Genomic DNA, 15257 nt, shown 5'->3' on the forward strand with positions numbered 1-15257 from the left:
GCAAGTTTTGGGTTTGGGTTTTTTTTGATTTTTTTCACTAAATGACAAAATTTTTGCAAAACCAAAAAAAACAAATCCAAACAAAATATCACATCCAACCCCATAATCATTTCACTTTTTCTCTCACAAACATCACATCCAACCACAAAAAAACCCAACTATCTTCCCAAACACCAAAAAAATTTTATCCAATAATATCCTACAACTAAAAAAACCTACATAAAAACCCACTTCCCAAACACCCACATAACGTTGTGTGCCCTATAGTTTTTGCATCTAGCTATAACCATTTTTCTTTGATTCTGTCCTGAATGTGTTAATTCCTTTCTCTCTCTCTTATTTCCTAGGTGATTTGTTCAAAATGCAATAATGTTTCAAATCAGTATGAAAATAGTTTTTGCATCTAGCTATAACCATTTTTCTTTGATTCTGTCCTGAATGTGTTGATTCCTTTTTTTCTCTTATTTCCCAGGTGATTTGTTCAAAATGCAATAATGTTTCAAATCGGTATGAAAATATGATGGATCTAACTGTTGAAATTCAAGGGGATGCCACATCTTTAGAGGAATGCTTGGACCTATTCACTGTCAGAGAGCGGCTTCACGGAGATAATATGTATAAATGTGATGGGTAAGGGTTGTTCTTGTTTTCATGTCAAACATAGAGATACATTGCCTTGTTATGTTTTTTTTTTTTTTGTAGGCTACCACTGGTATGCTATATTTACTCTAGTAGGGATATGTGAAAAATATATTGGGACCCATAACTATTTCGGCATGATCTCCACCTTAATGACAGCTCATAGGGCTCTCGTTAGCATGTCCTTTTATTTTTTTATTTTATTTTATTTTTTATATATGGTACATCAGAACACAATAGTTCTATTTGTCTTTGAATTTGAACCTTTACTGATGCCAACTCTTTTGCCTAGTGAAGAAGGACCAATTCAATGATATCCCATTGTGGGGGTTTGATTTTTCCACTAATGTAGTAATAATTATTAATATAGATGATTACTTGTAAACATATTGCCGCAAATGTTCTGCTGTAAACACCACTGAATCAATGGTATTAAGATCATAATATGCCAATCTCTTTGCAGATGCAATGAGTATGTCGTGGCATGGAAGCGTCTTACTGTTCGAAGGGCCCCAAACATTCTTACAATTGCTTTAAAGAGGTTTCAGGTTTGTGATAAGTTTTTCTTTCCTTCACTTTTGGTATATATATATATATTAGTAGTCTTTCCTCTTTTCCTCCTCCCTCCTTGGGGTATATCTTCAACAATTTTCAAGGGAGAACCACTATTTCCACACCTTTTTGGTGGCACTGCACCAACTCACACGTTGGGCCCACCTAGTGAAGTTCCTGTGGAAGCAACCAATACTTAGGCTGTGGAAATAGCATAGCATAGTAGTCATTAATTTGCCATCTGATTAAATTTTGAACTACATCTTGAATTGGTGATTAGTCCATGGCAGAATTTTAGTTTTGGTTTTGTGAATTAAATGCTTGAAGAAGTTTGAAATTTTTATTATTCTCTCTGATAAGTTCTAATTTATGCACATATTTGTTGTAGAGCGAGAGGTTTGGGAAACTTAACAAGAGGGTGACTTTCCCTGACTTTAGATCTTAGCCCTTACATGAGTGAAGTAGGAGATGGTAACGATGTTTACAAGCTATATGCCGTGGTTGTCCATGTTGACGTGCTAAATGCATCTTTTTTCGGCCATTACATTTGTTATACAAAGGATTTTTGTGGAAAATGGTACAGGATTGATGACTGCAAGGTAGAAATAGCTATCTCTCTCTCTCTCTCTGTGTACCCAAGGACCCAAAAAGAAAAAGAAAAAAAGTGGGGAAAATGGACAATTTGTAGTTTCATCTAACTTGATTCACAATTTTTTTTTCAGGTCATGAGGGTTGATTTGGAAGAGGTGCTCTCGCAGGGGGCTTATATGCTGTTGTATAGCAGGTAGCTAATCTTCTTACTTTCCCTGCTATTAGTGACTTGTCAATTTCAATATAAGAGTAATTGTCATACATTTTGTTACTCAAGGATGGCCTATCACCTAAAATTCAGTGGATACTCATGTTCATGATTGATGTGGAATAATGTCTTAAAATGTGATTTGAAACATATGGCAAAGCCCTCTTTTGAGGAAAAGGCTAAGTTGTAACAACCTCTAACCCTACATCTCCTTGATGAGGAAGAAGTAGATGAGGAGCAGACCTATCACCAATGGTGAAAGACAGCTCATTGCTTTCTCCTTTGCGCCTTATGGCTTCTCTCATTCATTAATGAAATTGTGTTAATCCTAATACAAGTTAAAATACTTTCTTATTTAGTCATTACTTTCTTATATCTTTCTTTTTTCTCCTGTTAAGTAAACTACTTTCTTATATCTTAAAACCCCTTCACATGCTATTTAATATGACCCTCATCCTGGTATTACTATATGATTTTTTTTTTCTTGATCATTATCTTAAACATATCATTTAAAAAGATTACATTCATTGCATATTCAATCTTTTTTTAGTGACTTCTTTGACAACAAAACTTGCCAAAATTTGATTTAAATTATAGGCAATATTATAAATAAGGCTTCTTGAAAACAGCACGATACTCATTTTTTATTTTATCCATTTATATGTGCGATCCTTTCCAGTAGCTTGACTTTTGAAGCTTCTTCAAATCTCTCCACTTTTGGGGAGATTCAAAAAGTAGGTTATAAGGGATTATCTTTTCTTTTCTCTCCAAATCATCCCATGCAAATAGACTGTTATTAGTACTACAAAGCTTGTTGCCTTAAAAAGACTTGGTTGATTTTTCTGGTTTGGGAGAATCATATGTGAAATTCATTCAATGATTCGGCACTTCATAGCATCTATTTGAAAACTCTGACAACAAAACCCTATATTTAACACTTGCACACTAAGCACACTCTTAAGGGGCTAATATGCCGATTAAATTGGGGTTGTTTCTGTAATTGGATTCTAGTTATGATAATGGACTGCAAAGGCTGCCCATGAATTCCTGCTGGAGCCTGGAGGAGATCAACCACTGGACCCTCCACTCCAGCTAAAAGTTATTGCAATGACCCCAAGATATTGAAAATTGTTACAACATATTTTTAAGCCCACAAAAGCATGAGGCCTCTCCCAAAAATTATGCATATAGACTAATCTTGGGCAATATCAATTTTGTTGAATACCTAATAATATGTATATATAAATGATCTTGTTTGCTGTTGCTTTCAGGGTTTGTGCCCGACCATCATGTCGGAAGCCAATTGAATCTTTAACTAAGGGGAAGCAGCAAACAGTTCAAGAAGAGGAGCCCCATGTCAAACAATCAGTTGAATTCCTCGCTACAACCAAGTCAATTAATGGCATATGTACTTCTGGTTCCTTGTCATCTGATAGCGACTCACAAGAAAAAGTTTCTACTTGCGAAAAGGAGAGAACTAATTCTGAAGATGTGAGAGAGGACATTGAAATGGTAGATTCTGAGTCAAGTTCATCTGTTCCACAGGATATTGAAGTACATGGCAATGGGTATTCTCATGCGATTGAAGAAGCCGCTTCTCCTGTTGTACATGCTAATAGATTAGTCTCCGCGGTTGGTTCTTCTCTAAGTGAGATGGCTAAGCCTGAAACTTATTCTCAGAATTCTGAATCAGACTTTCCTCATTCTGCTGTTGATGAGAATACAGCTGAGAGAAGTAGTGCCGAAAGGTTGACTGAATCTTCAAGTGAAAGCGCTCAGCCAATACAGAGTGGTGTCTGTGAGGAGGGAAAAATTTCTCATGATGCTCCTGTTGGTAATTTAAGCTCAGGTGAACTTCTTGATGAGATTAGTCCTGTTGATTGCAACAGTGAGCAGGCAAAAATGGAGACAGGAAAGGGCTTGCCATCATCTAGCAATACTAAGGATGCCACGGGGAAGTTGGCTAGAAGAAATTCTTCTGAAGGAAAGTTGAAGCCTCTGTTTCCTCCAGGTTTTCTCAGAAAGCATTCTGGCAACAATTCTCCAAAGAGAGGTGGGAAAGCAAAAGCTCCTTCAGAACTAGCTGAATGTGCATCTTCTTACAATCCTAATAAAGTCATATTAGTGGATTTGCAAAACCTGGTTTTCTTAATCAAAATGGTGCGAGGACAAAAGATGTGGGAAAGTCTCATTCTAAGTGCAGTAGTTCTTCGTCTCCTACTTTTGAGGAACGAGTTGGGAATCACTTGGACAAGGACGTTATGGTGCTCAGTGGATCTGGTGATTTTAATCACTGCAATGGAGATTCTGGTGCTTTTGTTATTTCTGATGAGTAGGTATGACCAACAATTGGCAGGGAAAACCTCGAGCTACAAGGAGGAGCTCCATGAGAGTGAAACTACACCCGAAAAGATCAGAACAGATTCTGACAGACCGGTGGAAAGTGACGTGTAATCTCAGTGAAGATGACTCAACAACTCAAATTTTGTTTGAAGCATCTACGCTATCAATGGATTTGCATTTGAGACTTAAAATCTTGAAAAGTAAAATTTGACAGTCCTTGACCAAAAGGCAAAGTAACGCAAACTGATGGTAGTAGTCCCCATACCCAATGAAATTGTTGTCGATACGTAAATGAGGTTAGTGGCAAGGAAGGGGCAGATTGTTTCAGTGCTTAGATTGGATGGTTCAGGTAGCGGTTTTCTTAAGATTCTGGGGATGGAAATGGAAGAGCTAGAATAATGGACAATGATGATGGTTCATGGTAATAGTTTTAAGGTGCGATTCTTTTCTTCACGTGATATATTAATTTGTTCATAATTGTTGAATCATGAATGATCATCCCATGGCCAAATGGTCGAGTTGGGAATTTTTGTCCGAGGTTTCACTATTTACAAACCTTTGGATGCTCTGCTCTTGTACTATTTTTAGTTATAATAACTCCTGAAAGTGAGAAAATGCAAAGACACAAATTGTGTGGCTAGCTAGCTAGCGAGAGGGAAGTTTCTTTTTTAAATAGAAGAACATTGCTGAATCATAGTTTGCATTCTCATTTTAAACTTTTGTGCTTCTCTTAAATGTTTGTTACGAGGACAATCTATTGATGATTTGGGCTAAAGAGAGATGGAACAAACGATGCATGATTTAACATCCCACCAACATTAAGATTTACCCAGAACTGCTAAAAATTTCCCCCTCTCTCTTCCCATTTGTCTTTTTATCTCGATGTATATTATATGTATATAATGTATGTATATATTTGTGCTTTAGTCTTGAGTTCAACAATGGAGAGTTACAAACTTGGGATTGCAGGGTTCATCCTTATGGGACTTGACCCACAAAGAGAAGCAGAAGAGGAACAGAATTAAAGAGCAGTGCTATTAAATATAGATATATATATATATATATATGTGTGTGGACAGGAATGTGAGTTATAGTAGAGAGAAGGATTTGTTTTTTTCTTCCATTTTTATTGTGTTTTGTTCGTTTCTAATATTATTATGTTGTTTTTATAAAAATGCTAGGTACACAGAATAAGAACAAAAAATGTGAGGAGAATATTGCAGCATGCGCACCAAAAAATATTTTATTTATTTTATCTTCTCCAAAACTTAGTGAGACTAAATGATTATTCTTTTCCATTCTCCAGTTAATCAAAAACTACCAACTTCTATTATGATTTATGAAATAATCTCAAACGAGTCCTTGAACTGACAAAAATTCAACTCGACATCGAACCCAAAAAAAAAAATTAAATAAAAGAATGAAGAAAATTCAGTTACTAAAAAAGCAAGCTTGGGAAATCAACCTATGCCAACCTTCCCTGTCATTCATAAGAATTTGCTAGTGATAATATCAAATATGAGAGTAATCATCACGATTCAAAATCCATTCAATTATAAAATTATAAATAAATAAATAAGAAGATTACTAGGTGCCGAAACATTACAACGTACTTATCTAATCTTTGTGTCTGCCTGGCATTGACGAAAGTTGCGTCCTTGAATGCAATTTTCTTTTTATTCAAATTATTATTTGACATGATCTTATCTTAGACTCTAATAAAATATTCAAAATCAATTACCTCACAAAGTCGTCCATCTAGTGAAATGAAAAATAAATAATAATTAAGGGAAAATAAATAAATCCGAAAACACAAAATTTATATAGATGAATGGAATTTTCTAGAAGTGGATATCATTAACAAAAATGAAAGATAAAATATTTTTTATTTATGTATATTCTAAATTCAATGTTTTGTTTTTGTATTCGTAACACGCTCTACCTTATTTGGATAATTTAGGGGGAAAAAATAATAATGAGTTATCTTATTTGATAAATATGAACGTGGAGCAAATAAAATAAAAGCCGTGATCAAATTCTCTTAAATTGAGACAAGTCCAATCTTTTGTCACATACTTTGTCAAAATGGAAGTCCAATGGCCCAATCCAAGCAAACAGATTGTCAACTCTCCATGTAGTGTCTAATAAGTAGAAATTAAAACATGATCACAATTAAAACCAGATAATTGAGATTAAAGAAAGAAAAGCTCATAAAACTTCAATAATGTGCTTGAAACTATAATTTGTGAACAGATCGTTATAATAAAATAAAATAACAATTTTTTTAAAACAATTAACTTTTAATTCATAAATTTTCTCTTTTTTATTTTGAAAAATTTAGTTAAAACCCTTCTATTCCATTGAACCCTTGTTTGGTAAAAATAAGAGCCCAATTTATTTTTTGGGAACCTTGTTTGGTGAAAATAAGGGCCCAATTTATTTTTTTTCATAAACCTACTCAGGAGAAAATACATAGTTGAGTAAAGACAAAATAAATTTTTTTTTTTTTTTTTTTGAATAATATTGCCATAAGTTGTGAGACAGAATAATTGTCTAACAGAATAAATTTATTATCGTCAAACAGAATAAGATGTTACTATTTATATCAATTTTAGCGGTAATAATTTTTTTCTTTTTAAATAATTTCATAATCAACATGTATCTTATTTGATAAATCTTAATGACAGAATTTTAAAAATATTAATTTTATTAAAAATCGACATCTACATCAAAAAGTTAAATTATTTTAAAATTTAATATTTTTATAATAATAATATTTGTTAAACTTTCCAAAAAAAACTATGTGTCTATCAACATTAAAATTTTAGAATTATATAAGAGATCATAAAAAAAAGGGGTACTTTTTTTAAGGTCCCTGATATTATGATATTATGATTTTATAGTAAAAAGGACATCAAATATTTTCATGATGTCTAAGGTCCCTCAACATCAATCCAGAGAAATTTCAGTCTCAGAGAAAATTGGTCCAGAGAAATTCTGGGAAGAATTTCTGAGAAAATTTAGTTCAAAAACCAGAGAATTTCTCTGGTTTTAACCCAGAGAAAATTCAGTTAAAAACCAGAGAAATTTGAAAAATCCAGAGAATGAGGTTCAAAGCAAATTCAACACATCCAACTCTACAAAACCCATGAATGTACGTGTTGTATGTTACAATAGTTGGGCTTTCCTAACTCTCCTCCATTTCTTCTAGAATTCCAGTAGCTTCCTTTGCAGTAAAAGCTCATCATAATGGTATAGGTGCGTACATTAGGCAATGATCCAGACTTCTTTATTTCTTCAAATAAACTTGCAAGATATTCCACTCTATTTGCTTCTGCCAAACATTTAAGCAAGAAATTGCATGAAAAAATACTAAGGTTTAACCCAATTTTCTCTGGGTTAACCAAAACACGCTCATAAACAGATACCCAGAGAAATTTCCTAACCCAGAGAAATTTCCAGACAAAACTTTCTACAGAATTTCTCTGGACTCCACAACCCAGAGAAATTCCAGATTGGGTCATTTTATTAAATTGTGTACATATATATATATATATGAAAATATGTAAAAAGTACCTTTCGATTCAAAATATACTAAAATGTCTTGGATTTCTCTTTGCAAAACGAAAAACTTTATGAAAATTCTAGGAAATATTGTAGAGATGTAAGAGATACAAAAAATACAATTTAATTGATAATATTGTGGTGCAGATTTCTGATGCTACGGGAGAGGCAACACAAGAAGAGGGATGGCTGCTTTGTCATATCTTCAAGAAGAAAAACCACCACAAAACCCTAGACAACAACAATCACATCATCAATGTGGAGACAAGAACCCAAATACCCAGTTCAACAAGTGACGAAGGCACCTTAGATCTGGTTTCGAGAAATTGAAGTCTCCTACTGACTGTTTTTCTCGGCGACGCCATTGAAGGCCGGATCCGGTGAAGCTGGAGCTCAATCGGTTGGAGAATGAAGTTAGGGGTGAGGAACAAAAATTGATCTAGACAGGTATGAGAATGGAGAAGTTTAGAGAGAGACAGAGAGATGAGTTTTGATTTGGTAAGGTCAAATTTCTCTATGATATGTTTAGGGACCTTAGACATTAAAAAATAATTTTGTGGATCTCTTCCATTATGAAAAGTGGGAGAGGGACCCTAGACCAATTTTTCCTAAAAAAAAATATCATAAAAATTTTTCATTCTTTAATTAATATGTGATATTTTATTGTATGAGTAATCTAACGATAGAATATCTTTCATGATCATTTTCATAATATTTTTTTTCATGATCCCAAACATTACTAAAAATTTTATTATGAAAATTTTTTGACCAAATCCCTTTTTATTTTCTCTCCATAAATCCCTTTCTAACCTCAAGATCCAAACACAGCCTAAAAATTGGATGGCCCAGTTGTCAAGCAAATTTCAATAAATTAACAAAACTATCCTCGGCAATTTATAAGAGAATCTTATTTATGCAAAATCTTTTCAGTTCACACCAAGTTGCCCCAGAAACAACCAGGGCTACCCTAACATTAGTTTATATTTGGAGCTAATGAACTAACACACACCAAGGGCAAAAGAAATTTAGGTCTAAACCCTCTCAGGAATAGTTTAGTATCTAACTAGAACAAGATATCAATTATTCAACAATTTTACAGTTTTAGCAAGACAATTATATTACCCAATAACCTCATTTGGAGTTGGCCGAAAAAAACCCCCATTCCAAATAAATTCCAGATGCTTCCCTGATAACAATGGTAACAATGGCAGATAATCTATAGCATGAGCAGAATAAGTTGCCAACTAATCAATTACCAAGCAACAAAAATGTCACACAATGCCACACTAATGTCAACTATCTTTTAGAAGTCTGGAAGAATTCAAAAACTCCTCAAAACCTTAAACTGGCCACATAAAAAAAGTCAAAATTTTCAATAGCAAATGAAACCGAAAAAGTTGCATCTAACTTTAGTAGCACAATCTAATGCCATTGTCGCTCATACATTATATTACTACTAAAGAAAACCAAGCCACCAAACTCACATTGCCGTAAACGCCTTCTTCCCACCAGCGGAAGAACCAGCAGGAATGACTTTCAACACATTAAACCTCACTGTCTTCGACAATGGCCTGCAAAGTGGAAGAGAAACCATACAGTGTTAGAGAGAAACAAGTACATCCCACTAATGATGTAAAGCATTGTAGAATCTCAGGCCTAACCTGCACTGGCCAATGGTAACATGATCTCCCTCTTTCACACGAAAGCATGGAGATATGTGAGCTGGAATATTTGAATGCCTCTTCTCATACCTAGGGTAATCACAAGTAAAAATTAAATTCCAGTTCAAAAAATGGCAAGAAAACAGCTACTATTTGCAACAAAAAAATTGATAAAAAAGATTATCAGTCTTGCCTCTGGTATTTCTTGACAAAATGAAGGTAGTTGCGTCGAACAATGATTGTTCTCATCATCTTGGCACTGTGGCAGGTTCCAGCAAGTATACGTCCCCTGATAGAGACATCGCCGGTGAATGGACATTTCTTGTCAATATAAGTTCCTGCAAATGCATGCAGTGAAGCAATACTCATTAGTAAATTGCTCTCAACATAAAAGGCTTACAAATTTCGGACATGCTGACTTTTCCTGAAATTCACAACTTCCCTTATTTGGCATTATTAGCAAAACATAGCATTCCAGCAAGGCATACGTTGATGTAATTAACCAGAATTTGATCAATTTGTAAGTAGAAATTATTAATGAACAATTAAATGCAGGGTCACACATCATTCATTATTGGTTTATATCAAACTTTATACACCATTTATGCTAGATGGTCGGCACGTTAAAACATACAATTTTAGATTTCTAAAATTTACATTATTATACGTAACTCCAAGCAACCTAAATGATAAAACAATAATATAATACTTCATTTTATACACATTTTAGACACATAACAACTCTATTGCAAGTTTGCAACTACAGAAATCTCCTTAAGAGTAACACATTGCATTCCTTATACGCATTCATGCAAACCATATAAAGATGAGAAGAACACACACATATCAAAAGTCTATGTCAAGCTTTTGCTGTCGAAATCTATCTGTTAACACCAAAAACATTTCAGACCACAAGTAAATGCAAACTCGTATCCTGATAAGAAATAAGAATGAATGAATACTGCCACCACTAAACCAAGCACACCAATTTTTCAAGTTTGATTTTGAATAGCAACATAATCATGTAAAAAGAACATCCACTTTCATTTTGAAAATCACAACCATGCCACAACTCCTTGTATTGGAGTCATATAAAAAGAACAAAGATGTGTTTAACCTTCACCATTTCTTTATATAATTAGAGCTTTCTGAAAAAGCCCACCTGAGACAACTATCAAAAGACGGCATGGAACACAACCTTGCAACAATATTGTCAAACACTGGAAATGTCCACATAGTCTGCTGGAGGCAGAGTTTTCTTATCTATAGTGAACTTCGAAACTACTTTACAATCTTTCCAATGATATAAAAAGCACATCAAAACAAAATGGTGCCAACACTATTTGAAGATTATTCCAAAACAATTAACAGCCCATTTGGATCAGGTGATTTGAGAAGAAATGCATTTTGTAAAGTAGTAAAAAGAAGAGAAATGGGGTGAAATGGGAGAGACACATCATTTTGAATCTCTCCAAAAATGGAGAGATTGGACAGAAGAAACCAACAAATTACTATCTTTTTCATAATATCAAAACTTTTGGTAATATAACTTGAAACAATGTCTTTTCTTTTCTCTCCTATTAATCCAAACAAGACAGAAAAAACACAATCTTATCTTCTTTTCTTTTCTCTCCTAACTTGTGTAATCATTTCTTTTCTTTTCCCTTCTAGGTTCCCAAACAGTGCAAGATAACAGCATCCAGAACTTCAAAAAAACATTAGTCACATTTTCTTAGCAATCATATGTTGCCCAAGTATGCCCATTTACTTACTTGGACGTAAATCCATTAATTTGGGATTTGCATACAACACAAATTTTATTCTCCTCCACCAAAAAATAAGTCTAAACCAACAATAAAAATTCCAATTGACCGCATTTCAAAAGAAGTTCCAGAACAACTAATTAACCAGAGTCATTTCTAATGAGCATTTAACTAATAAAAAGATCAAAAACACACGACAAGTATACAAATACGTTAAAAATAGTTATTAATCAAAACCAACTTAATTGATTCCAAATAACAAAAAAAAAAATTTAAAAATATAGAAAATATCACAAAATTGAACCTTCAATGGCATCTCTGGGAGTCTTAAACCCCAAGCCAACATTCTTCCAGTACCGATTCCCACCCTTTCCAGGTCTCTTCCCCTTCCCTGTTTTCTTCGAGCTGCAGGAGATTGTTTCACAGATTCACATACTAATCACACCAAGTACGTGTGTGTACACAAAATCAATTCTGTAAATCTTACCAAAGGAACACCTTGGGCTGCTTCAAGAACGCCTTCTCGGTCTGCACAACAAAAGGTATATACATCAGATTGGAGCCATTGATGTAGAGAGAGAAAACGAAAATAGGTATTTTACCTGTTCCGCCATGGTTGAGGGATGTGGGTTGTGATAGTGTTGCAGAAGATGATGGAAGAGGATGCGGAGGAAGCTCGACGAAGAAACCCTAGACGCAGCGGAGAGTGAAAGATGCGAGCTTTAGAGAAGTATTATATAGTGAAAAAACCCTAAATTGTTACAATGACCGAAATAGCCTTTTTGTTGTCAGTTACCACTAGGGATGGTGGTTGATCGATATTGTTTACGATTGGGAAAAAATTGAATCTGTAACCGTCCGTAATATAAGTTGTGATTTATGTGGATAGGGTCGGAGCACACAGCTAAAGAGTTTTACAAGTTAACATTCCATAAGAATTGACTAAAACGGAACAATAAACCATTAAAGCACCCAAGTTTTTAAATAATAATATAAAAAAAATATTCAGAGTGTGCGGGTGAAACCTGCAATGAAAGAATAATCTAAATCGCACCCGACCATACCTTACACTCAAAATCATCCATTTGTATGCAATTCGAATTGGGTTAGGCGATTTCAGTGGATCGGATAATCTTATACCCAATCCTAATTACTATGCATAAATTTTTTGGCAAAAAAAAAGTTGCAATTTAATTTTTAATTGACAAAAAATATATATTTTTTATTTTTTTGGTTTTTAGTTTAAGGTTCATGTTATTAAAATTTTATAAAATAAAGGACATGCAACATTTTTATAGTAGTTGGAGTCTCTCAATATCTTTACAGTAAAATTTATAATTTTCACTAATAAATTTCTTTTTTCACAGAGTAATGAACAGAATTTTTTAAAAAAATATTATTAATTATTGAGGAACCATAACTAATAAAAAGAATATATTGGATCTCTTCTATTACCCAAAGTTAGAAAGGGATGTTTTACTATTTTTTTTTTTTTTTGTAATAAAGGAAATATCAATAAAAGGGTAATTAGCGCAATTAATACCGATTTAATAGAAATCTTTTTTTAAAATGAGTATAAATGAAAGAAAAATAAGAATTTCAGTTACGTGAAATCTGGATAAATAATATTTTACCTCATATCTTTTCTACTTTTATCAAAACTTAAACTAGATATATAACACAAGTCGAATGCGAGAGGTAAAAATTGCGGCAAGAGAAGTAGTTGATGTTGGATAATTTTCATTGTATTTATAAATAAAAAAAATTGTTTGTATACTTAACGATAAACGGAATATAAAAGAAATAAAGGAAATAAGAGAATTTGTTTTATTATAAAAATCAAACCAGAAAAAAAATAAAATAAATAAAACAGATTTTTATTTTGTTACTAAAACAAAATCAAAATCTGAAACAGGAAAATAATAAAACAGAAAATAAATTAATTACTTACCAAATTAATTTCTTAAACAAATTTTCTGATCAAGTCTAGTGTTTAACATTGTATCCTTAAGATAGATTCATCCTCTCCACGGTGCTTTCAGATTGTGGACGTCTATCTCCTAGGATAAAATGATCAACAGCAAACAATAGCAGTATTACAAATTGTTTGCACAACGAACACACTTTGTGTTTACACTCTTTCTCACAAGAAAAACAATACAGCAAAATGCAAAGAGAGCAGGCAGAGTTAGGAACGAAATTGGAGTAGAAAAATCAAGTGAAGGACTGCCTATTTATAGATGAAAATGGTGGCTGTTAGGTTTGAATCCAACAAGTATGGTACCTGTTTGGACAAATCAACAGATCTGGTTTGAATTTCAAACAGATAAAACTGTTTTGGGTTTGAATCTGAACAGATTCGGATCTGTTTGGGCAAATATGAAACTGTACAAAAATTATGAAGAGCTGCAACAAATTTGAATTCAAAAAAAATGAAATTTAATCTGGACAGATTTTATTTTACCAAAAAATAAAATTGAATTCAAATATTTTTTGCCCAAAAAGATAGATACAGGCCCGACCGACGCGTGTTTATTTTTGGATCCAATGGGTCTAGTCCAATTTGCCCATAACCTCTCCCTTCTACAAACTTGGGGTGCCCCTTAGGGCCCTTCCCAAGTTACAAACCCATGCCTTATAAACTCACAAAATTCTTTCTATCAAACCAATGTGGGACAAGCTTTAAATCACACCTTTAAGAAATTTTCACAAAAACTTCATTTCCATGTAACTCACTTTGGCTTCAATTTCACATTCACCCGATAATGGTTTTGAGTAACCAAATATACCAGGTGAACCACAACACGACATAGAACGTGTTACCACTTAGACCCGTCAACTTTGACATATGAGTCCCACCTAAAAAATAGACAAAAGCTAAAAATAGACAAAAGTTAAAAAAAAAAAATTATGGGCTTGTTTGGTTTGTATTTGAGAAACATGTTTTGAGATAAAAAGTACGAAAATTTGTTTGGTTTGATTTTTTTTTCAAAAGATGTTTTGAAAAATTATTTTGAGAGAGAATTTTGAAAAAAGTGATTGATTTGATGTGTATGAGAGAAAATTTGTTTGAAAAACTTATAAACCAAACAAGTTTTATATTTTCCAAAAACACTTCTAACAGTTGCTAGGTTAGTGAAGGTGGTAATAGGGGTGGAAGTTGTACGCGAAATGGTGGTCTATGGCAAGTGACAAATTTCACTTAGTAGTTAATTCACAAAATAATAATTGTTTATCATTATCATTGGAATTTTAAAATTTTATTTTTATTTACAAATTACACAAATAAAAATTTGTTTTACGTATTTATTTTTAATGTTGAAAAAGTGTAGTCTCCTCTAAAAATAAAATATATAAAAAAAAAAAAAAAAAAATGTATACAAAGCATATAAAAGTACATTGAAATGTGTGACTATGCAAATAGTTAAATACACTTATTTTTCTTAGGATAAATTACAAATATACTTATTGAGATTTACTTAAAATATAAATTATCCTCCTATAATTTTAAAAATTACATTTCACTCCGTGAAATTTTTAGTTTCATGACAAATTGTCATTTTATTAATAAATTATCAAATCAATTAACAGTTTTTCATGATATTAATAATATGTTTCAACTAATAATTTAGGCAATTTTATTATTGTATAAAAGAGTAATTATGAATTTTATTTTTTTAATTAATTCCATTAAATAAAAAATTCTAACAAGAGAGTATTTGTAATTTTCTAAACCACAGAAAATAATATATATTTTAAGCAAATCTCAAATAGTATATTTTTAATTTACCCTACTTATTGTTGTTCAGTGTGCCTTCTACATTATGTTGTTTGTGTGGTTAAAATTTTGCTTATTTTCCTAATATTTATTATTCTCATTGATTTTGTTATTTTCCAGCCCAATGCAACGTGGCCAGAAAAAAAATACTAGACCAG

At 32.7% G+C, this 15257-nt stretch overlaps 1 protein-coding gene, 2 long non-coding RNA genes and 1 pseudogene across 4 annotated transcripts in view; 1 reads left to right on the plus strand and 3 right to left on the minus strand.

Annotated features, from left to right (window-relative positions):
• The window catches only part of LOC114273932 (ubiquitin carboxyl-terminal hydrolase 19-like), a 7054-nt pseudogene extending 2030 nt beyond the window's left edge, over positions 1-5024 (plus strand). Inside the window, exons 6-10 of the transcript XR_014349358.1 lie at positions 473-630; positions 1103-1187; positions 1580-1790; positions 1914-1975; positions 3262-5024. The product of XR_014349358.1 is annotated as a ubiquitin carboxyl-terminal hydrolase 19-like (transcript). The remainder of the gene's footprint in view (positions 1-472; positions 631-1102; positions 1188-1579; positions 1791-1913; positions 1976-3261) is intronic.
• A 2428-nt stretch (positions 5025-7452) lies between these two features.
• On the minus strand, positions 7453-9113 carry LOC145806356 (uncharacterized). The gene is made up of 2 exons (XR_014349360.1): positions 9020-9113; positions 7453-7667 (listed from the first exon to the last, which is right to left on the minus strand). It is a non-coding gene; the product is annotated as an uncharacterized LOC145806356 (long non-coding RNA).
• LOC145806355 (uncharacterized) lies at positions 7896-8336 on the minus strand. The gene is made up of 2 exons (XR_014349359.1): positions 8203-8336; positions 7896-8128 (listed from the first exon to the last, which is right to left on the minus strand). It is a non-coding gene; the product is annotated as an uncharacterized LOC145806355 (long non-coding RNA).
• Positions 9114-9121: 8 nt separating the features above from the next.
• On the minus strand, positions 9122-12220 carry LOC114273917 (small ribosomal subunit protein uS17). The gene is made up of 6 exons (XM_082903073.1): positions 11924-12220; positions 11809-11849; positions 11626-11726; positions 9752-9896; positions 9559-9648; positions 9122-9468 (listed from the first exon to the last, which is right to left on the minus strand). The coding sequence occupies exons 1-6, from the start codon at positions 11933-11935 to the stop codon at positions 9378-9380; spliced, it is 480 nt and encodes a 159-aa protein (XP_082759199.1). The 5' UTR covers positions 11936-12220; the 3' UTR covers positions 9122-9377.
• Positions 12221-15257: the final 3037 nt, after the last annotated feature.

The sequence above is a fragment of the Camellia sinensis genome, chromosome 13 (genome assembly GCF_055761805.1).
Source record: "Camellia sinensis isolate YWXY chromosome 13, ASM5576180v1, whole genome shotgun sequence".
Classification (NCBI taxonomy): Eukaryota; Viridiplantae; Streptophyta; class Magnoliopsida; order Ericales; family Theaceae; genus Camellia; species Camellia sinensis.